This window comes from Cyanistes caeruleus, chromosome 18 (assembly GCF_971803275.1).
Source record: "Cyanistes caeruleus chromosome 18, bCyaCae1.hap1.1, whole genome shotgun sequence".
Classification (NCBI taxonomy): domain Eukaryota; kingdom Metazoa; phylum Chordata; class Aves; order Passeriformes; family Paridae; genus Cyanistes; species Cyanistes caeruleus.
This window is the reverse complement of record NC_141718.1, coordinates 9975817-9998715: the sequence shown is the minus strand read 5'-3', so window position 1 is coordinate 9998715 and position 22899 is coordinate 9975817. Positions and strand designations below refer to the sequence as shown.

At 56.8% G+C, this 22899-nt stretch overlaps 2 protein-coding genes across 13 annotated transcripts in view; both read right to left on the bottom strand.

The window, feature by feature from the left end:
- Nucleotides 1-8154: 8154 nt before the first annotated feature.
- HSPB8 (heat shock protein family B (small) member 8) lies at nt 8155-12381 on the bottom strand. 4 transcript variants are annotated; one of them, XM_086856013.1, is made up of 4 exons: nt 12003-12381; nt 10884-11553; nt 9784-9847; nt 8155-8911 (listed from the first exon to the last, which is right to left on the bottom strand). In XM_086856013.1, exons 2-4 carry the CDS (start codon nt 11260-11262, stop codon nt 8749-8751), a joined length of 606 nt encoding a protein of 201 aa, XP_086712139.1. In that variant the 5' UTR covers nt 11263-11553; nt 12003-12381; the 3' UTR covers nt 8155-8748. The 4 variants fall into 4 exon arrangements, with proteins under 4 accessions (XP_086712139.1, XP_023793362.1, XP_086712140.1 ...); XM_023937594.2 differs by lacking the exon at nt 12003-12381 and adding an exon at nt 11650-11983; XM_086856014.1 differs by lacking the exon at nt 12003-12381 and adding an exon at nt 11747-11983.
- Nucleotides 12382-14315: 1934 nt separating this feature from the next.
- The window catches only part of SRRM4 (serine/arginine repetitive matrix 4), a 46781-nt gene continuing 38197 nt past the window's right edge, over nt 14316-22899 (bottom strand). For all 9 annotated transcript variants that reach the window (XM_086855886.1, XM_086855887.1, XM_086855883.1 and 6 more), the window contains 4 exons: nt 22120-22332; nt 21775-21885; nt 20601-20741; nt 14316-20013 (listed from right to left, as the gene is read on the bottom strand). In XM_086855886.1, the coding sequence (XP_086712012.1) occupies nt 19773-20013; nt 20601-20741; nt 21775-21885; nt 22120-22332 (706 nt within the window). In that variant the 3' untranslated portion in view covers nt 14316-19772. The remainder of the gene's footprint in view (nt 20014-20600; nt 20742-21774; nt 21886-22119; nt 22333-22899) is intronic.

Below are 22899 nucleotides of genomic sequence, written 5' to 3'. Positions count from 1 at the left end.
TTCCAACACCACCCGTGCAGGGGGGCCCAGCTTTGGGAGCTGCAGTCCTACAAGGCAAAGCTCTCTGCTTGGTTTTGTACCAATTTCTGCTTGGATTTGCCTTGTTTTGCTTCAGTACTGGGAAGAAGTTTCCCTTGCAGATCTCGCCTGAACACTTGGAGCTGCAGGCGGTAGCACACGTGTTCATGATGTGTATTTCCCACTCACGCACCTCAAAATAGCTTAGAAACATGTTGAACTGCTCCAAAACCTATCAAAGGTCCTGATAAACATCCTGCAAGCGGGGAGTCTGGAAGAGGAGAAAGGCTTCAGTGATGTCCCCGCTGCTCTCAGCCTTTCCTCAGTGCCCCAAACAACTGCAGGGGAGCTGCTCTGAGCAGACAGCCCCAAAAATGCAGCTCCACAGGAGAGGGAAGGCATTTTCTTCAGCACCCCACTCCCAGGGGAGACTCCCAGCCCTCGGCCAGGTGAGAAAGACACCCCAGGCCTCAGCTCTCAGCCTTGGCTTTGCTGAGCTCCCTGAACCTCACCCTACCAGCCAAACTCAAACACTGATTCACAACCAGAGGAAATGCCCCAGGAATGAATCCAAGGGTTAACAATGCCAGGGGTGCTTGGTGTCAGTCACTTTAGAGCTTAACAGTGACATAAACACAGCAGGAGTGACTCTGGAGTTACCCAGTCAGTCCAGGGCTGTGCCTGGCAGAGATGGGACAGGGGGTGACTGCCCACCCCTCCTGCACGGGGAGAAGCCACGGGGCTCCGAGCTGGGGTGACACCAGGACAGGGGGTCCAAAGAGCCCCAAAGAACCATGGAACTACCACAGCACTGCTTACCCCCACACATCCCCACTGCTGCCTGTGCCCCACAGCTCCAGCCTCAGCAACAGGACAGTCCCAGGATGGAGGAGTCGCTCTCTCCCACTGGGACACACTGGGAAGGAACAGACAGGCATTAGAGAACGGTAGAGATTTTGGTCTAAATCCAGAGGGTTTGCTTATTTTTGAAGATATTAGTGATTTTTCCCACGTGGCTCCTGCATGGCAAAGAAGGGTCCCAAGAGAAAAGGTGGAGCTGACACTGAGCCAAACCCCTGCCACAGACAAGCAAAATTTTTGTCATCAAAACCCCCCAGATTTTGGAGGGGTCTGGTAGCTCACCTCAGGCACGGACTGAACTTGGGTTTGGTAAACCCAGGACCAGGTCTAAACCTGGCAAATCAAACCTGGATGGATTTAATCCATGATCCTGTCTCATCTGAGAGCAAGAAGCTCTGTCTTGAGCAATTTCTGCCATGCACAGCTCAGGAAATCAGGGGTATTTCCCATGGAGAAATGGGTTGTCCCTGTGGGACCAAGAAGCCCACATCACATCACAAGAGCCTCAGTTTCCCCAACAACATCTTGAAACCAGGATGCATCTTTCAGGTTTGCCCCAGTGCCATCAGAAACCAGCTCTGGGGACTCAGGTGGATGCTGTTTCTGTGGTGTTCCTCCCAAATCTGCCTCCAGCAGGATGGAGCCCCTTGTAGCTCGCTGGAAGGAGTTGAAATGCCGAGCACGCCTTCCCAACGTTCACCCTGATTTTCAGAAATTGCATTAAATCACTATTGCTGCAAATTGCCCTCTTTTTTTGGCTCCAGCTTGATGTAAAAAGGAAAACAAATGGAGTTTTAAAATGCAGCTAATCAAGGAGTTAAAGAGAGGTTAATCCTAATGGATTAATCAACTCGCAGGAGGATGGGAAGGAGGCTCGGGTGAGAAGGAGCAGAGAAGCAGCCAAGCCTGGTTCCTCCTCCCAGGAAAGGTTCAGGGAGAACGTGGACACAGTGGTGATATTTCTTCTTCCACCTGGCTGCACCCAGCGTGGCACCACAGAGGAATAACCTGTCCTGGATTTAGGACGTGTCTTCCCCCAGAAAACAGAGCCCTCGGTGCACCTGAGGAAAAGGGTGAGGAGTGTCTGACATCACCTACAGAAACCAAGAGGTGACAAAACCCAGGATGTGGAGAGGCCCTGACTGGTGTTAACCCCCCTGCAGAGCTTTGGATGGGATTGGGAAAGGGGTTTTGAGCAGAGCAGAGCTGTCCCAAGGCTTTCCACCACTGCTGCACCCACCAGGGCTGCCCTGACCCCCTGCAGGGTCCAACCCATGGCTCCTGCCACCAAATCCAAACATCCTCCTGCACAAACCATCAGCATCTGCCTCCCAGCACAGCCAGGCACCCTCCACGGGACAAAGCCTCTTTCTTGGCAGCTAATTGGGTTTAGGCATAGGAAGGGCTCGAACATCATTAGTGACAGTGAAAGCAAGGAGGTTTAAAGAAGGTTATTAATGATATACACACTGTATACAACAGCATAATCGCCAAAAAAATATTAGACCCATTAAGTATCATTATCAAGGCCTGGAGCTAATCATTTAAGCTTAATGAAACCAATACATTTCTCCAGCACTGGCAGCAGTGCTCATCCCTCGGAGGGAGGTGGCAGCCAGGGAAGGCTCGAGCTGTGCTGTCCCTGCAGCCTCACTGCCCCTGCTGGCTCGGGGCTCTGTGTTCCCCAGAGCTGAAACCCCTTTCAGCAGCACTTCACTCTCTCCAGCATCAACCTTTCTCTTTGGCAGCTCCAAGACTTTCTGGTGAATGAACACAGAATGGTTTGGATGGGAAAGGGCCTGCTCATTCCATGGGCAGAACACCTTCCACCGGGCTTCAGAGCCATCCAGCCCGACCCTGGCAGGGCTCTCATCCCACTGCCTCCACCCACAGCTCCCTCCTCTCCCTTGTTTTGAGCAGCTCTTTGGAGACCGAGGAGAAACGATTCGGAGCCAAGGCGGCTGTGATGATCTCACTGCTCATTATGCAGAGAAGTCATTTTGCTGTGGCTGCGGTGATGAAGTGATATGAGAGGAGCAAAACCCCACAGCCGGTCTGTGCATCTCAAATGAAACAGAAATAAAACCCCGAGTGAGCAAACCCAACGCCTTGACCTCTGTGAGCCGCTGTGGGTGCTGTGCCACCCCCAAACCCACTGCAATTAGGGACAGGCAGCTCAGGCTGGCACACAATTCAAAATGCCATCAGCTCCTCTTTCCTCTTTGTCCATGTCTGTTTTCCACCCTGGCCCCAGCAGCGGGATCATTGCTGCAGCAGCACTCACCATCATTTTAAAGGGGAGCTGGGGATTAGCACCATCCTTATTAAAACCACTCACTCACACCTCATTTTACCTTCCCACTGGAGATGATTTAGCTTGATTTATTCTAATTAGTTGTAATTTATTGTTTTAATGAGCTCTTCTGCAGGCTTTTTGTGCTTCATAACCACCCTCCTTGGCTGCTACAATGCATTTCAAGGAGGTCTTTTAATAAGGAGAGGTTTCCAAGGTTGCCTCGGATAGGGAGGTTTTTGTTGGAGTATGAAAGAATCAAAATTAGGCAGAAATTTTCCTTTCCTCCAGGATGGGTTTGCTGGGAAGCATCTGGCTGGGAGCAGGAGGCTGCACTTCAGCACTTCACCCAAATGGCAGGAGAGCCCTTAATTATCAACAGCGTTTGCAACTGGGTGTAAAGACTGACAAAAGAAAACAAATAGGAGAAAACTCTCCTTCATCCAGCTGCAGCTTTCGAGCAGGGAATTTGGGCCTGGAAGGTGCTGCTGCCCAGGGACAGCTGCAATTCCACGGATAGGTCAGGGATGCTGCACACCAGGGTCACCCACACTGCCCAGCCAGGAGGGTTTGTGCTGCTGGGGGGGATCACAGGGCCTCGGAGCCCACCCAGTCCCCTCCTGGTGGGGGACACAAGCAGAAGCACCCAGAACACGATGCCATCATCTGCTTTACCCACAGAGATCTCCTCCCCACCCTCTGCTGGGATGGGTGAAGCTGCAGGAACTTCTTGGTCTGCTCCCAGGGGTGGCTGGGTCATTTCATGGCTTTCCAGCCTTTAATTTGGAAGGGAGAGAAAAGCCCTCTGGTCAGCCAGGTGGGTTATTTCTGTGACATTGGGTTCTTCCATTAGAAAAAGAGGGAAGCTTTTGCTTCTCTGTCCCCACAGCCATCAGGTGGGAAAGTGTTCCCTTTGGAGACATCCAAAATAAAGCAGATGAGATTCACTTTGCAAGGAGAGACAAAAACTTCATGAAAACAAAACCTCCAAAGGAAGAGAAACTCCCAAAGAGAAACGTGAAAACCCCCAAATGGCTTCAGCTACAGCAGAGAAACACCTGGGTGGTTACAGGATATTTTCTCAGGAAAAAGGGACTGGCTTGTTCTGCAGCAGCTGAGATTTGTGTGAGAAATAGTGAGAAACCCCTGGGGAGCCAGGGATGCTCTGGAGGGCTCTGGGAAGGAAAACCACCTAGAAATGTTACACCAAATCCCCTGTGCAAACCCAGCTGGAGTCACTGCAGGAATGGGAACAGCTGCCAAGAGAGAGCCTGGAGAGCTGCACGTTTCCTGGGGGGGCAGGGGAGCTCTGCAGCCCCAGGGACTGAGGAGGAGGATGCTGGAGGAAGTCAGGCTGAGCTCCTGCACGTGCAGGAGGCTCCCAGAGGGGCTGGAAAGCACAAACAACCCCAGGAAACAACAAAGAGGCCTCTGTGGGCACCCCAGGCATGATCCAATAGTGGGATCCAACAGGGAGCAACCAGAGACATCAAGGGCATCCCTGCAGGGCGAGAAAGGGTGTCCCACTCCTTGGGCACATGAGTGGTGCTCCCCAGAGCAGGGATGGACACAGCTCTGGGAGCTGCTGCCAGCCACCACCTGCTCTGCCACAGGGGCTGGGCACTTGGAAAATTAGATGAACCCCGTTCTTCCAGGAGAAGAGAGCGGGTCCCTGGAGGTGCCTGGTGGATCTGGACAGCTCTGGAGCTTCTTGTGGATTATTTACCCAGCTCCACATGCTGCCAACCAAAATAAATCAATTCAGCTTTTGCTTCCATTTTAGGAAAATAAATCCTCTGGGACAGGCTGGGAGCTGGTGCCCTGCTGGGAGCCGCGTGCTCCCCATCCCAGCCCCGGTGGGATGTGAACGGGACTCGGACCCTTGGTCCCACTACCCCATGTCCCTGCCTTGCAGGGAGCAGGAGGTGCTCCACAGCTTCCTGGGCAGCTTGGGACAGACAGCAGGACACAGCCAGGAGCTTTACTGAGCCTCCTGCCACTGAGCTGCCTGGAGAGCTGTCCCACGGCTTGGGTGACCTTCTCCTTATCTCCCCACGTCCTTCAGCCCCTCACAGCAGCCAGCTGGAGCAGCAGGTCCTCCAAGGCCAGTTTCCCATGATGTAGCCCCTTATCTCATCCTGCCCATCAGCCCATTCTGCTCTGTGTTGGCTGCACAGGGAATCACCCTCTTGTGCTGCAGGAGGGATCACCACTTGTTTTTTTCCCAAAACAAAAATGCTGCATGGATCACCCACATTTCTCTCCAGCTGCCCAGGAGAGCTTTGCTGGGACTCAGAGGTGAGCTTGTGAGCTCATGGTCCTGAGATGCATCAGGAACTGCTGGATTTCCACCTCAGCCCCAGAATCCCTCTCCTGGAACAGGCACACTCCCTTCTCTTGCCCCATCAGTGCCAATTACAAATTGACCAGCATCCAGCTCCTTAATCCCACCAGCTCTCTCAGATGTGGCTGTGTATTTGATCAGAACTGGCTTCTTAGAGAGAGAGAGAGGAAAAAACTCTTCCAAGCACCTGAGTCCTCCCCATTCAGGATGTTGTGTTGGCAGCATCAGTGTTGCTCCAAGAGCAGCATGTGAAAGGCCAGATTAGGAGGGTTCCTCTGTCTCTTTCAGCAGTGAAAATCATTTTGTCTTGCATGATGTGGATATTGGCAAGTCTAATGCTGCTCCAGAAGAAAAGGGAGCACTGTCCTCCTGGCATGACCGGGACAGGGCTGGCAGAGGGGTGCTGCAGTGGCTGGGGTGCCCTGTGCAGTGTGAATTGCTGATAAAACACAATCCTGCCCTTTTTTCCCTTGTGTGAGAGAGGTCCCAAAATGCACAGCCAGGATCTCAGTCCCTCCTGGGCTCCCTCAGGCAGCCCCAGGGTCAGACCCACAGGGTGCCCACTGCTCCCCACCGCAGGATGCTGCCCTCAGTCCCAGCCTGCACCAGCTCTGTCCCTTTGAGCTGGTATTAACCATAACATGTTCTGACAGCACCTGGCTGTGACTGCTCCAAACCCTGTGCTGTCACTGCAGGGTGCCCACTGCTCTGTGTTCTGGGGCTGGAGGCTCCAAAGCACCACCTCACACACAAGGGAGGGTGAGCAAACTGCTCCCAGTCCCCTCCAGCCCCAGCTCTGCCCACCCTGCAACCCCAGAAACGCACAGACCCCAGCCCCTCTCCTCACACATGGGGGAGAGCTGGTGCAGAAGTGCCCCAGTGTTTCCAAACTGATTTTTGTGCTTGCAGAATCACCAGTTGGGATTACTTGTTTCAAACCTCCTTTGCAGGGATAATCAGATCATACTTGAAAAGAGCCTCTGGATCTCCAGTTACAATTATTTCATTAGGATGTGATACTCCAGACCATCCAAGAGCTTGGGAAGCTGCTGTCTGCACAGGTCCAAGCACGCTGCCCATGGAAGAGGTCCTTAGTGCTAATTGCCAATGCCAACCCCAGCCATTAGAAAATTATTGCTAATGCACCTTACAACAGCTTTTATAAGACACTATTAAGGAATTCATCAGAAAGCAGAACCAAATAAAGCAAAAAGCTATTAAAGAAAAACAAAACTCACCCCAAACTGCAGGATCAGCAGGAACAAGAGCTGCAGCTGCTGTGCCAGAGCAGCAGCCCCACAGCTCAGCCTGGAGCTCCCTTTGTCCCAGCCCTGGTGTTGCACCAGCCTGGGGCCTTCCCCAAATACTCCAGGATGGGAGAGTGGCTCAGCAGTGGCTCATTCCCCCCTGGCAGCTCCCTTTGGAGTCACAGCTGGTCCCCTGCACCTGCAGCCCTGCTCGGGGAACCATCCTGTGCCAGACGTGGGTGCAAGGCCAGGGGTCCACTGGGGGACATCCAGCCGGGGTGCTGGGGCTGAGCGTGTCCCCAGGAGCCCCTGGGGTCCTCCTGTGAAAGGGGAAAAAACTGAGGCTGGGCCTGGGGATATTTTTTCCAAAAGCCTGATCAAAATAACTCTTTGAAGGGGTGAGGAAGAGGAAGGACAATTTGTGCTGGAGAGGTGTCACCCACAGGGCCTGACGGCTCCAAGTGGCACAAGGACACAGGGCTGGAGCTGTGACTCATGACTTTTTGGCGTTCCATGCCGGTGCCGGTATCGCATTTCGAGGATTATATTTTATTCATAAAAATCGCTGTGCTCGCAGCCGTGCCCGGCAGAGCCGGAGTGGCTGAGCTTGGGGCTGCACCATCAGGGGGGGTCCCTGCTCTGGGACAACTGCTGGAAGTTAAATATGACTCACAAAACTGGGTGAGGGTGCCCAGGTTCCCCTCCATGACCTGGAATGTGGGTGCCTTCGTGGCAGGCGGGTGCTGGGCCAGGGCTTACAGCACGTGGTGGGTGTTGTTGGTAACCACATCCCAAATGGGCCAGAGTGGGACACGTGGAGCTGTATTTTTAACTCTGAGGTGCTGGTGACATGGAAAACTGGGTGCCTGGCCCAGGTGCTGCACAGATTGATGGAAAATTTCCTACCAGCCCATGGAGAGCTCGGCTTTGCAAGCCCCAGGCGCTGCAGTGGGATACAAACAGCACTTTGCCCCTGGGAATGCCTTTAAGGCTGTGCTCAGAACCCAGCCAAAACCTTTTGCCATTCCACTGGGAAGAGCTTCCCTGTGGAGCTGGCATGGGGAGATGGAAATGGGGATGGGACAAACCAAACTTTCCCAGCTCACAGCCTGGTTTAGCATCCCCAAGCAGGAATTCCAAGCCCCTGAGGGGCTAAGGACGGGATGAGCCCACGGTCCTTGCCAGGCTCGATGCCTCCCCAGCACAGTGGTAGCTGGGACTTGGAATTCCCCCATCAGTGCAGGCATCCCCACACATCCCTCTTGTCCTTGCCTTCATGGGGATGACCTGTGCCAAGCTGGGAGGTGACACACGGTGACATCCCCCTCCTCCCCACCACCCTCCCGCAGCCTTCCGCCCACCCCACCGGCTGAGCCGAGACAAGCGGAGGCTAAGAACATCAACTGGGTTTTATTCCTCAGGTCTGACAAGTAAAAGCACAAATTCTCTTTGGAAATAAGGAAAAAAAAACCAACAAAAAACACCACCCAAACCCCAAACCAACGTTCAAAGCACGCAGACCGTTTCTCAGGATGGAGGCCACGCCATCGAGCTCCGCCGCCGGACGCGTGTCCTTCGCAGAGATGTAGTTTAAAAAAAAAAAAAACCAACAAAAACAACTCATGGAGGAGGAAAAGACACAGATCTACAGGTTTCCGTGTCAATTTTAAAGAAACAAAACAGGCCCATTTTTGCTATTATTATAAATATCCCATCCGAGCGACTCGGAACAAACAATAACCATAAGGAGGAACATCCTTTCTGCTTGGCCCCGTGGGCACAAAATCTCTGCGGGCAGCTCAGGCGGCTGGGAGCCCCCAGGGCCGGGGCTGTGTGTGCCCCGGCTCCCGCTGGGGTGGCGGGTGCTGCCATCCCTGCGAGCGGCACCCGTCACCCGTGCCGGAGGCTGTCAGGACGCCGCGCCGCAGGGACCGGGGAGCAGGGGAAGGGGACAAGGGACGGGGGTGGCGGGCCGCGGTGGCTGCTCAGGTGCAGGTGGCCTCCTGGCTCTCGACGGGGATCTCGCTGCTGCCGCCGCTGCCCTCGCCGTACTGCTGGTAGGGGGGGATCTGGGGCGCCTCGATGATCAGCAGCCCCTCCGGGGACAAGGAGGCGAACACCGTGATGGGATCCACCTCGTAGGGCAGCCTGCAGGGGGGCAGGAAAGATGGGTTAGGATGGAGTGGATCCATCCCCGGTGGATCCTGAGCTCGGACCCCCAGCACAAGGGGAAGCAGCGCTGCGAGGCAGCAGCCCCGGCAAAGGCTCTGTTATTACTGGAGCGCCCGGGAATGTGCGGGGGATGTTTCGAGCGGGCTCCGGGCCGGCCGGGCCCCCGGGAGCTCTGTTTAATCTCCCGGCAGATGTGTTTGACGGGATGTCAGCACCGCTGGAGCGCGAGTGAATCCCGGCCGTGGCGCAGCCCAGGGCAGCCGCCAGCCTTGCCCGTAAAAGGAGCCCGAGCGCGGTGCTCGCCCCAGCTTTCCCGTGGGACTTCGGCATGCACAGGGCTCCTCCGCCGCAGAGAAGCGAAGCTGAGCCGCTGCCAGCCGAGGAAACCCTTCCCATGCCCTGGGCTTTGATGCTTTTCCCTGTTAACCGTGCGAGCCCCGCGGGTGGGATCTGCCCCCCACATCGGTCGGGGCTCGCCGGCCTCTGGGCTCGCCTTTGCGGTTGTTGTTGCCAAAGCGAGGCACGGCTGAGTCAGGGCGATAGCGATCTCACTGACATCACCGAGATGCGGGGACACGCAGGGATGTGCTCGGGGCCGGTGCCAGCGGTGCCCGGCTGCTCCCCGGGGCCGCCTCCTCCCCGCGCCCCCAAACGCAGCCCCGGGCGGGCAGAGACAGACGGAGCGCCTCAAAAAAGGCCTCCTCCTCCTTTCCTTCCCTTGAGAAATCTCTCTGCGGCCCGGCCCGGCCAGGCACGTGCTGCAGGAGGGCAGAATTTGGGGTGGAAAACAATCCCTGCGTGCGAGAGCTGGGGACTGGCAAAGCTCGGCCGGGCCGACCGGCACCTACTGGATTTTCTTGGTGAAGTTCTTGGAGACGATCCCTCCTTCCACCTGCTGCTCCTCGTGTTTGCCTGCAGGGAAAGCAAACGCCCCACATCAGCACTTTACCAGGAGATTATTTTTTTCTCCAACAAACAACAACTAAACCCAACAGGAAAGTTTTCCGAGCAGCTGTTTGCCTGCCCCACTGCAAACTCTTCCTCTGGGGTGGGCTCAGGAAGCCGTTCCATGCGGGGAAGGAGATGCTAGACACAGCACAGCCACATTCCCAGTGGAAAACTGGGGTCTCACAGGCTGTCAAGAGCTGGGGCTTAAGAAAATAAACAAATAATAAAACCTTTGGAGGTGGCAGCATCTCCCTTGGCCCCGCTCCCCAGGATGGGCTCCTTTCCACCACTCCGTGAGGCTGCGGGTCCCTGTACCTGGAGCATCAGCCAGAGGCCGCCTGGAGCTCCGTGACCTGTGGCTTTCCCCCTGTGCTGCAGGGAGCTCCAGATAAACACCCCGAGCTGTGCTAGCTGGAAGCCCCGAGCCCTCCCTGGTGATCCAAGCCCAGAGAACCCAGGGAAAATGGGGAATGTCCGTGCCAGGCTGATGGGACACTGAGAGCAGTCGCGGGCACCCCAAAAGTGCTGGACCCCACACCCACTGTTCCCTCCATGAATTGACTTTTCGGGGACCTGTTTCGAGCCGACTCAGGGCTGGGGGCTGTGAGCAGCTGCTCCCTTCTTCCCAGCTTCTCCCTCGGCCCCTTTAAAGGGAATCTCCCTCCGTGCCGACCTCACCCTGGCTATAATTACCCGAGCAGAGCTGGGGCCCCTCTTGGCCGCTCGCTGCAGGGTGCCGCCAGCCAGGGCAGAAAGCAGGGAGATTTACCCCAAAGGACACGTGTCCTTTCTTCTTTTGGCAGCAAACCACCGCGGCTTGCGAGCCACATCCCCCCGTGACACCCGAACTGCCTCTGCAGATGCCCCAAAGCCCTGCTGCAGCCCTCCCTCGCCCCCAAGCACGGCGCTGCTGCCGCCGCTTTAAAATAAAGGCGATTTTGGCATTTTGCAGCAACTCCTTGAGCTGGCAGCGTCGCCTCCGCGGTGCCTTGGCTCTCACCTGACACCTCGACGTAGCCATCCTTGGTTTTGACCGTCAGCTCCTCGGGTTTGAAGCTGTGCACGTTGACACACACCTTCCAGGGCTCTCGGGGGAAGGGCGCGGGGCTGCGGCTCTCGGGGTACCCCCCGAAGTGGGCGCCGTAGGCGGGGGCCATGGGGGGGCTGCGGCCGAGCCCGGCGCGCAGGGGGCCCGGCCAGGTGGTGGTGAGCCGGGGCCGAGCCCAGTCGGGCCAGTCCGCCGTCAGGTCCCCGGGGAAGGGCGACAAGCCGAAGTCATCGTCCAGCAGGCGCGAGGTGAGGCCGGGCTCCCGGAAAGGGTCGCGGAGGCTGCGCCGGCCGGGATAATGGCAGGAGAAGGGCATCTGGCTATCGGCCATGGCTGCCTGCCGAGGGGTCTGAGCGTGTCCCCGGGGCTCTCCGACGGAGCCTCAGCCTCTGTGCGGCTGCTCCTGGCTGCAAACTTCCCCCGGGAGCCTGTCCCGGAGGAGACGCATCCACCCCGGGTGGGACGTGGGTGCGCGGGGACGGCCCCTCCTTCCCGGCACCAGGTGAAGGACGATGAGAAAATCAATTCTGGCTGAATCACCGGGAGCTGGAGCAGCGCAGGAAGGACGGAGGGAGCTCTCTGGCCGCGAGAAAACGCTTCCTGTCTGGCTGTGATCCCAGGACTGGGGAGAGGAAAATAAAACTTCTTGTCAGGAGAGAGAGAGGAAAAAAAAATAATAAAACCCAAATATCCTGAGATTAAAAAGCTTCTCTCTCACTTCTCACTCCCCAGCACTTTATGAGCAACTTTCCCTGCTGCTCCTGGGTGAGAGCTGCAATAAATGCCTGAGCCTGGAGCCCAGAAACTTCTCTAACCTTCCAGCCGCTGGGCGAGTACTATTTATATGGATTTCGGAGGAGGGGGGTGTGTGTTTTGCAAGTCCTGCCCTGTCAGCCGAGTATTTTGGAGAGGATGAAACAGCCGTGGAGAATTTGGGCAGTGGCAGCTGACCTCTCCCGCTGGCCCGAGGATCCCGGCTGGCCCAGCCCCTGCCGCCCCCTCCTGCTGCTCTGCCCGCCCAAAATAGCCCCCAAGCTCACTCAGGGCTGGCTGCTTTCACCCCGGTGTCACCTGTTAAAAATACCGCGGTGGGGCTGAGCGAGCTGCTCCCATCACTGTAAAGCCACGTGTCCCCACGGCAGCGGGTCCCACTGTACCGGGAAATGGTCACTACAGGACCCCCAGAGCACTGGGACCCCAGCGGGGTGTTTGGGGTGGTGGGGCAAGGATGAGCCTCTCAGGCACTGCTTCTCTGGGCATCCTCAGCAGCTGGGCCCGGAGAAACATCCCCTAACTCTGCAGGAGGGACCCCGGGCAGCCGGCAGGGCGCTCACGGCGCTGCTCAGCACCTTCCTCCTCCTCCTCCTCCTCCTCGCCCCACCGCATGCCCCGGCCCTGCCGCAATCGCGGGGCGGGCAGGGCGAGGCGCTAATCACAGCCGCGGCCGGGCGAGTAATTACAGGGAGCGGGCTGCGCGCTGGGGAAGGGGCGCGGCAGCAGCAGCACTGACCGGAGGGGGAGCTCCCAGCCAGCATCCAGCCGGACACACGGCCCCTGGCCCGGACACACGGCCCCCGGCAGGGACACACGGCCCCCGGCCGAACACACGGCCCCCGGCCGGACACACGGCCCCCGGCAGGGACACACGGTCCCCAGCCCGGACACACGGCCCCCGGCTGGACACACGGTCCCCAGCCGGACACACGGCCCCCGGCAGGGACACACGGTCCCCAGCCCGGACACACGGCCCCCGGCTGGACACACGGCCCCCAGCCGGACACACGGTCCCCAGCCCGGACACACGGCCCCCGGCCGGACACACGGCCCCCGGCCGGACACACGGCCCCCGGCTGGACACACGGCCCCCAGCCCGGCCACGGGCGGGGGTACGGCTGGCAGCGACCGTGTCCCCGTGGAGGTGATGCAGGCACGGCTCCGGTGGGCTGGAGGATGGGATGTGATCAGTGAGGGTCACGTTGGCTGCGGAACCACTTCCTCATGCCGCATCCTGGCTCTGCATCATGCTCCTTCTCTCCAGCATCTGCAATTTTTCTAATGGACTCTATGGAAGTAATTGCAGCAGGAATGCTTTAATGCAGCACGGGCCGCGCAGGGATGCAGCCGCTGGTCACTCCGTGGCATTAATCACCGCAGCATCGCTGGGGGCAGGGAGCTGCCTGTCCACGGCTAGGGCAGGGCTGCCCGCCGTGCATGGAGACAAAGGTCCCAAGGGATACCTGGAGGTGCCTGGGATGTCCCAGGTGCCAGCTGAGTACTCCTGGTGCGGGGAAGCAGCTGCTGGTGGAGGGATGTGAGCATCCCCCTCCAGTCCTTTGTCCTGCCCGGCTGCCTCTGCCCGGCTGGGAGCTCCTGGTGCCCGTGGGTGACAGTGCGGGGACAGTCCTGGGGGCCACTGCCACACACAGCCTAGGCTGGGCACACATCAGCGTGGCTGGGGAGCAGGATCTGCACCCCCTTGGGCAAATACCAGCGCACGGGGTGAGAGGGACAAGCCCCGAGGTGGTTTCAGGCAGTCCTACGATCCTGCCGTGTTTCCAGGAGCCTCATAACATCCCCCATCCCACGTTTCCCACATAGCTCCAGGCCATCCTCCCTCCCCGGCCAGGAATTCTTTCTGTCGCCTTCTTCATCCCGATTAGTCACGCGTCCCCTCCTCCCGCCTGCTCTCACCCTCTCTGGGCCATCCCAATTTAGCTCCTGTTGTCATTCCAATCCTCCCGGCTGCCTCCCACCGCCGAGCCACCCCACGACATCAGCTCTGGGAAACAAAAAGTGCCCTTGCAGCCCCCCTTCTTCCCCGAGTGACCTGGGGATGCTGCCCCGTGTCCCCACGATCCATCTGTGCCACGTCCAGACCTTCCCTGGGCTCCCACCTGAGCCCTCTTGAGGAGCTTGGGGACATGGCCCAGTGCTGCTGCTCGCCTGGGGACTGGAGAGTCCCCAGTGTCCCCGGCTCCTGCTGAGGAGGTGACCACGGCAGGGCCCTGTGGCATGGGAGCTCTGTGCAGGGCTTGGAGCAAGGGCTGTGCAGGAAGGGAAGGGCACAGCCCCGAGGAGAGCCCTGGGGAGCCCAGTGTGACCTCCAGGGAGAGATGGATGCATTTCTGGCTTGGACTCCCAGTGTCTGAACAGGGTGGGGGATCCAAAGGGCCTGGCAAAGGGCAGCAGGAGCCTGGCCCAGCAGGGAATGGAGAACTGCCAGAAATACTAGCCCACAATTTTTTTGCCTCAGTCAGTGCCTGAGGAGCCAGTCCTCGGCAGCTGGGAGTGGAGGCACATGCCCTTCCCTGCAGAGCAGCTGAAACAACCCGAAATATCCCACCGCACGCACTTGTATCCAAAAGGAACATGATGCAAAGGAAATACTGTCCGAACCTTTATTGGAACCTTTTTCTAACCAGGCTAACAACTCAAACACCCAGGAAGACAAAAGGATACAGAACGCATGTGGATGGAGAGCAAGGGGAGCTTTACAATGAACTCAAACAGATGCGCCGGTGTCGTTGGGGGTGGAATCAACCAACAGGCAGAGAACAGAGACACTGTTTCCTCGCGGCTTTTCCTCACATCTTGGCTTTTGTTCTAAATCTTCTCCTCATTGCCCGGGTTTCAAAGGTGGAGAGCTGCCCTGGGCTGGTGAGGGTGTTGTTCTCTAGGCAATAGCCCAAAAACTGGGGTGCTTGACCATGACACTGTTGCTTTGGAGACCCTCCCAGTCACGTGCAAACTGCCAGACAGCAGCAAAGCCATGAGGATTATGTATTCTCTGGTGAAGAGGTAATAAAACCCCACTGGACCCTAAAGGGTAAAGTCTTCCCTTAGGCACCTGAACCTTCCCCTTTCTCAAAGCAATACCCTGAGAGGCTGAGCACGCAGCAGCTCCCGGTGAGCTCTGTGGGAACAGCCCAGCGCTGGGCACTCTCCTGCTGCTGAGCACAAACACCTCCCGCCCGAGGGAGCAGAGCAGCGCCTGCGGTGTTGGTGGAGCGACACTGGGACGGGGTGGGATTTTTAGCACATCTCACGCTCTCCTCAAAGCTGGGGGAGGATGCCTGCAGCAAGCTCTGCTCGTGTTGGAGACAACAGGGGAGGCCTCCCCAGTCCTGCCCTGGCTACTGAGCTCACATCAGGGCAAAGCACAAAGCTTGGGGAAGGGGGCAAAGCAGGACATGGCACGAGGGTCTCAGGATGGGGCAGGGTGGACATCCTTGCTTCCTGGTGGAGACCACAGCCAGTCACTTCCATCCTATCCCCTTCCTCATCACTGATGCAAAGGGTGACCGGTGTTCCTGCCCCACAAAGGGAAGAGGAGATCAGCAGTGGGAGATCAGAGAACTCCAGGGATTTTTGGTGATGGCAGCCCTATATCACGTGGCAGAGGAAGAGCAGCAGGGTTATTCCTCCACCAGAGCTGGTTTGTTACCTCTGAATTCCCCACACCTTTCCAGGGGGGCGTGATTTGTCAACAGAAGCTGGTTCAAGGAGATGGAGAGGTTTCTCCTGCCTTGCCCATCTCTACCACAATGAGGTTTCTCTCCAAGTACTGGTGGTGAGGTCCAAATGAGCCAAATTTGCCTTCCTCTCTCCAACATATCTGGCAACACTTCAAAGGCTCTTGCCTTCATGGACCCAACAGCATGACCCAAATAGCTCTTTTTAAAGTAATGCTCAATAAATAGAAGAAATAAATATTAAATAGAGGCCAAGTTCTCTCAGCCTGTTCAATATATGTACAATGCATAGCAAAATAATGATGATTGACTGTTGCAGCCAAGTTTGGTACAAAGTCAGTCCCCAAAACAGCAAAAACATTGAGAAAATTGCAGTCAACATAAAGCAAAGCTCAGCTAAGTGCTGAAACCAATGGAGAAAGAACAGAATAGTGCTTTGAAACATCCCTCATCTTGCTTCTCAGCAAACCTGCAGAAACGGTGTTGGATTTTCTGGAGCTTGGGGTTGGGAGAGGTGGGACAAGTGTCCCTTGTGGGGACAAACCCATAGCCAAGGCAGGCCCAGTGAATGGGGAGAGTCAACGTCTCCAGGGTCAGGGAGACATTGGGAGCTGCCAGGGAAAGGCAGCAGGGATGCTTGTGAGGTGATTCAAAATCATGGGAGGGAAAGAACCTTTGAGTGTGAGACAGGCCTTCCAAAAAACAGCTAAGATATTATTATTATATTATCCTGATGTTGTGGCCAGCCCTGAACACCCCTTGTGTGTCTGACCACAGCAGAGAGCCACCAACACCAAAATGACCAAGCTGCCTTTCCACCAGGCGAAGCTGCTCTTTGCAGAGAGCACCTGCAGCAATCTGAGATGTTGGATGCAGAGCAAAAATCCATAAAAGTGGTGAATAAGAGAAATAACATTAAAAAATAAATAAAAAAAAGCACTGGCAAAAGGCACAGAGACAGAAAAACCCACAGCTTCACGCAAACCCACAGAAACCTCGTCTGTACACTAACAGGGAGGGTGTACTAAAGCTCGTACTAAAAATATTAAATAAGTTAAAAAATAAATAACACCGAGGGAAACTCACATGTACATCCACATGTGCACATACACACATACACACACAGACTTGGTCAGGTCCGTCACCAGAGGCTGGATTTTGCAAGGACTTTCCGCAGGGTTCAGTCTCTCACAGTCTCATCTCTTTTGTTTTCCCATGGGTGGGTCAGCGCGCAGGGATAAACACGGCAGGGGAGTCCTGGCGACGGCATCCTCCCAGGGAAAGCGGCGGTGGCTGCGGAGAGCCGGGTTTCGGGTTGAGCTCTGGCGGCGGAGCCAAGGCAAACAGCGCGGGGCCAGCTGGCACCGGGCCAGCGACACTTCCCCGGTGGCACTGCCAGCACCCCGCGCTCGGCCGGCCAGCAGACCCCCGCCGTCACCTCCTACACCCGTCCTAGACCCGTTTCTGTGTCACACCCATCACATTCCTGCGCAAATCTAGTGAGAAACCCGAGATTCCGACATGAAAACACGCAGCTCTGCCCTGCGTCCCTTTGTCCGTGCCGTGCTCTCCGCCCTGCTCCGGGGAGCGCAGAGGGACACGGTGGCAGCAGGAGTGACTGTCACTCCTCCGGCCACCTCACCGTGAGGGGCCAGAGCTGTAAACCTTTACACGAGACCGGCGGCATGGATACATTTGAACAAACAAACAGATCCGAAAATAACTTAACGTTGAGGGGGGGCGAAATTAGAATAAATAAATACTGGTCCATTCTGACATACAATTAAAAATAAAATAATAATAATAATAAGTTAAATAAATAAATAATTTAAAGAGATTTACTCCAATGCAAGTCTGCTTGGGAAAGCCCAGGAGCATTTAGCTGCCACAGACTGTGCAGGCAGAGGCAGTCCTTGATGTAGGGATCAGCTGGACGAGTGCAGGAGCTGCCATCAGCCCCACACAACCCTCGGGGTCATCTCCTGACCCACAGGGAGTGGATGCTGCTAACCCTCGTGTGGTGCTTCCATCATCTGTCCCCAGCCATGAGGACTCCAGAGAGTGTGAGTTTGGTATTTACATCAGTTGCACAAAGCCTCTCTTCTTTTCTTTCCTAGTTTTGGATCTTCGGGCTCGCTGCTTCCTTGCTACAGCTCCGCGTGTGCGTTACGGGGTGCCAAGGGGCAGGAGGCTGCTCCTGAAGCACTGTGGAGCTGGGGAGGTCTGGGTTCCCATCACTGCCTTTGGATCTTCCCAGGGAGCAGAAGGATGGGGCATTTCAGCATCAAACTGGGGAGACTCTTTGGGAAAGAAGCACGAGGTTTTCAGCCCTTTTGAGAGGGAGTTTGCTGCAGAAGGTGGGCAAGGGGCAGCTGCTGGGGCCAGCACAGGAGGGAAGGTAGCTCCATCCTGTCTTTCATCCCTCAGCCACAGCCCTGGAGTATTTGCTCAGCCCTACCAGGAGCGCTTCTCTTTGTGTCCTAGAAAGGGCCCTTCCAGAAGATGGACGCATCCCCACTAAGCCACCAACCATACCAGTGCCCAGCTCTCCACTTCAGCTCCCTCATCCTCACACTGCCTTCAGCAAGCAAGGTGGGAGATGAGGGTCTGGGAAAGAGTTTTGGCCATTTGAAGGCACAGGACAAGAGGGACCAGCACCAGGAAAGACACAGGGAAAGAGATCCCTGACATAAAACTTCCTCTTGTACCACCCAGATGGAATCCCTGCCTGTGCTGCTGTACCTTTCCAACAGATAACAGATTTATGGGCTTGCTGAGGTGATCATCCACTTCCACCACAGCAGCTCATGGCCTCCTCCCCTTGCTGCTTTGTCCCTTCTCTGGCTGTCAGGGGCCTGTAGGTAATTCTGTAGATGGGGGGTGGGTTCTATTCCTTTCTACCCCCACTCCTCCTGCAGATGGTGGCTCCACTCAGCCCTTTGCTGTAACACTTAAACAACACACACCTCCTTGACTCATTAAGCCCAAACTCGTTAATAATCGTGCAGGATGGAAGGGGAGGGGATGGAAAAAGGGAGGGAGGGAAGTCTTAAGCCCAAATTAGCGTCTCTAAGCACCCAGGTGTTGTAAGAGAAATAAACTCCTCAGCACCAGCTCAGCCTGTGCTGGGAGAAGCCTTTGTTACCAGCAAAACACAGTAATTGCGCAGGCAGCTGGGCTGGCAGGGAGACAAAACCCCAGGGCCCAGGACAGCCTGTGGCTCCCTGGAAAAACAGGCAATTAGTGGGGGGCCCTTCCTGTCCCCCTGCACTGCTCTGGCCTCCCAGTAACAAACTGGGGCACCAGTGCATCCTGCTGCAGCCTGTGCTGCTGATCCTGCCCTGGGGCAGCCAGAGGGGCTCAAGGAGGAACGATTGCCTGGAATCCTCCCTGAAATTGCTGCGTGTTTTGAGGAAGGGGAATTGGGGTCCCCTGGCTCTTGCAATGCCCTTTTAACCCTGTGTGTTCTGACTGCACCCCACAGCTGCTATCTCTGCACCTCCCTCTGGTCCCACCAGCAATGCACTCTGAGGGCAATGGTCCCTGAAGAACTGAAACCCAAACTGTCTGAGGCTTGCCCCGAGAAGGGAAGCCCATGGCCACTGTCTCCCACACGTGGCCTGGCCCTCGGAGCACAGCACGGCACCACCTCCCCTGTCCATTGTGCCTCACCAGCCCCAGGTCTGCTGCAGACCTCAGCAGGTGGTTTGCAAGCTATTCAGTGCTGGGGGGAAAAAACAACACTGCAAAAGGTGCTGCTACCTGGTAGGAAAGGGCAGGAGAAAGAGCAAACAGCCTTTTTTCCCCCCAGCAAGTACATCAGGAGGGATTTCTAGCCTTCTAATTATAGCAGGGACTGGCTGACTGGCAAAAAATAAGTATTTTCTCTGCAGAGTGGGCAGCAGCTCTGGAGGAGAGACCCAAAGGATGTGATACTCGCCTTGGTGGGGACAGCCATCCCCCCCATCACCGAAGCAAACTCCTCCCCAGCTGGGTCTGTCTCTCCAACAGAAGTTAATTGATTGCTTCCTGGTTTGTCAGAAGAGCAAGGAGCAGAATCTTGCCTTTGGACCCGCTGGTAGTGCTTTGGAGAGCAGTAGCAATGGGGAGATGGGAGCATCGGGGAGGATGGAGCAGGTCTGTCGTGACAGACCCTCTATAAAGCACCGACCCTTCTTCCAGCCTGGCCTGGGGAGCTGGGACTGATCCAGGACTCTTACTCCGAACCGGGGAAGGGGGACCCGGCAATGCCACCACGTCAGTATCGGGGATGATCGCTATCGATGGCCAGGTAGGTGGGAAGGAAGCGGAGAATGCCAGGAATGTGGCGGTGACGCCGGCACCCGCTGTCAGCCAGCAGTGGCACTCCCTAACGACGCAGGCTGTCGGAGCTGGCTCCTGAGTCATAGCTCCTGCTCCTGCTGCGGCTGCTCCTGGGGCCCGAGCTCCGGCTGCTGCTCCAGCTTCGGCTCCGGCTCGTCCGGTAGCTGGAGTAGCTCCGGCTGCGGCTCGGGGAGCGGCTGAAGCTGCTGGACCAGGAGGAATAGCTGCCGGCGCTGCTGGAGGAGGAGGGGCTGGGACGGTAGTAGGGGATGGGGCGTTTGCGGGCACTGTGGGGACAGAGAGATGTGGGTTACCAACAACGCAAGGACAGACTGGCTGCCAAAATGTCCAAAAAGCACTGTTTACTCTGCACAACACTCCCAAAAATGTGTTTGCGTTTGTTTAAAAGGAAAAAGAGATCAGGTAGAGCCTTGGGATTCAAACCACCCGCCCCCACAGCCCTGGGGAATGTCTCAGCTGTTCAGTCTGCTGGGCACTACTTGGTGTTGTCCCCAAGAGCCCTCTGCATGTAGATTAGAGTCAATAGTTGACTCTCTCCAGTGTGGGACATCTACCACAGGGCAGGGTGAAATAAAAAGCCTGTGAGGGAATGCACCTGAGTCCCTGCTCTGACTTCATCTTCTGATTTCCTTCTAGCTATTGTAAATTGAGACCCTCTCCATCCTCCCTCTGCCTCCAGCTGGAAATCCCCAAGCTCTAGGGGAGGGGTGGAAGGGCCTGCTGATCAGGCTCAGGGAAACCGGTCTCCCAGAGAAACCTCCTCTGGCAAGGGCTGGGACCCACGGTCAGCCCTCATCCCCCCGGGAAGTGCCAGCTGAGCCTGTCTCCAAAGGATGGGCCAGCATCCCCTTGCCTTGTGATGCGCCGAGCTTCCAGGTGGCTGGGAGAGTCTCTCCGGCGTTTCCTCAGGGGGGAATAGGAGCGACGGCGCCGCTGCCGCTCCCGGTGCGACTCCTTCTCGCTGGAGCTGTACTTGTGCTCCCGCTCGCGGTCCCTGCGGAGGGCACAGCACCGTCACTGCGGGGGCTTTGGGGGTGGCGCAGGGATGGGGATGCACAGGTGAGCAGAGGATGCTCAGCTCCAAAAGGGACACTCTAAGCGCTCTGGTGGCGTCACCCCTGAGCACTGACATAGCTGGACAAAGAGACTGGACACCACTGCTTGCATCCAGGGCTTCCAGCAGCGTCTTCCAGTGGCTTTGCACCGCCAAGCTAAGATGGCTCCCAGGGACCTGTGCCTGTGGGTGCAGTCTGTATTGAGCTCTTGCTGGCTGTGCTGCTGGAGCTGGCAGGAGCAGCCCTGCCAGCAAGGCCCCACGTGAGCCAAGGGCCTGGTAGCCCTGCAGGGCTCCGCAAGCCTCGCCAGAAGGAGTGCCGGTGTTGCTATGGTTTTCTCTTTTGTTAAATTCCCGTACACGTCAGCACAGGCCCTTCTGTGCAGCGTGGCTGATTTCATACACCCTGCTCGGTGCCATCTGCAAAGCAACACGTTACAGGTCAAGGACCTGCCTGATCCCTGCATGCAGGAAATGTTCTCCTCACCAGCACAGGGACTGTCAAAGCCTGCAAGAATCGACCCTGAGAATGTAAGATTTTGAGGTTGCAAAATGTTCACAGCAGCGCAGGTGCTATCAGGAAAACCTGCCAAAGGCTTCTCGAGCGTTGAACTGTGAGACTGTTTCCTACGGAGTATGGTGGGAGTAGAGGTGCCTGGACTGCATTTCCCTCTTCAAGGCTGTGAGTGCCAGCCTGAGGGTACCTGGCATCTGCCCTCACAGCAGGGGCACTTCCCTGGGCCTGACAACTCTTTGTCAGAGCTGTGACTCTAAAAAGTGGAGTGTCTTTCTTTGATGCAATCAGGTCCCTCTCTGACAGGGGATGCTGGCTGTGTGGGCAGGCCCAGCTGGAGCCTCGGGCTCTGCCCACCACTCCCAGCAGCATGACAGGGATGGAGGCATGGGGAGAGTGAGAGGCAGCAGGTTCCACACGTGAGTGGACAGTGAATACCACATGAGTAGACAGCTGTACCTGCTACGGCTGTAGCGGGAGTAACTGGGGCTCCGGCGAGGTCTTGAACTTCTACTCCCAGGACTTTTTTTGCAGGATTTGGAGGAATAGCTGGGGGAACGTGTGGAGGACCTGGAGATAGGAAAAAACCAAAAAAGAGTTAAAGATGCTGGAGGGTGAGGGTGTACCAGACTACTCCAAATCACAAGGGGGAAGAGATGTCCCGTTCTCCAGGGTCTCACACCAGCTCTGCGTGGCCAGCTCGCCCCAAACCTTGTCGATCTTAGGCATCCCCCAAACTCTTACACCTCCCTCTGCAAGGAACCTGCCCAGGGTGACAGAGACAGTCGTTCCAGGTGGCCTTACCTCTTTCCCGAGGAGCAGGACCTGCTTCGGGAGTACCTGGGAGAGGCCTTGTGGTGCGAGGAGCGGGAGCGGCTGGAGCCGGGGGAGGACCTGCCCGTGCTGGTGTAGGAGTCGCTGCGGGAGCCAGGCCTGAGCGGGGAGCTGGGGGCTGGTGAGGGGAGGAAGTTTCGCTTCTTCTCCTCTGAGGAACCGAGACATGAGGATAGGCACGCTCTGTGAACATATATTTGGATGCTTTTTGAAGCTGTGGCTCAACTGGAACTGGTCCCTGGCTGAGGGGAGCACCATGCTCCAGCAAATAAATATTCCCATCCTTCCATTCCCTAACTGGGGGTAAAAAAGACCTCTCAGCTCCCCAGGCTGCTGTGGCAGAAGAGCCCACATGTGTGGGCCAGAGTCCAAGAGCTCACCCTCCAGGCTCTGCCAGGGAGAAGAGGTGTGGAAGAGCTCTTGGATGGCACAAGCAGCAGCTCACGTGCCCCATGCCCAACACACCAGAGGTGTCTGGCTGGCAGAGCGTGGTCAGGCCAGTGAGCAGTGCTGGTCCTGGGCAGGGAGTGAAGGGAAAAGTGCTGGAGCAGGGGAAAGGCAGAGCATGGCAGGGCAAGGGCTGTGCTCCAGCCTGGCTGTGGAGCAGCATGAGTGGGCACTGAGCAGGCATGAACTGTTGCCTTTGGACAGCGCTGTGTGAATTTCTCCTCTTCCAGATATGCTCTGGGAATGAACTGGGGTCAGAGCCCAGCAGCCAGGCAGCCTCCCAGCAGCCAGGGCCAGCTGCAA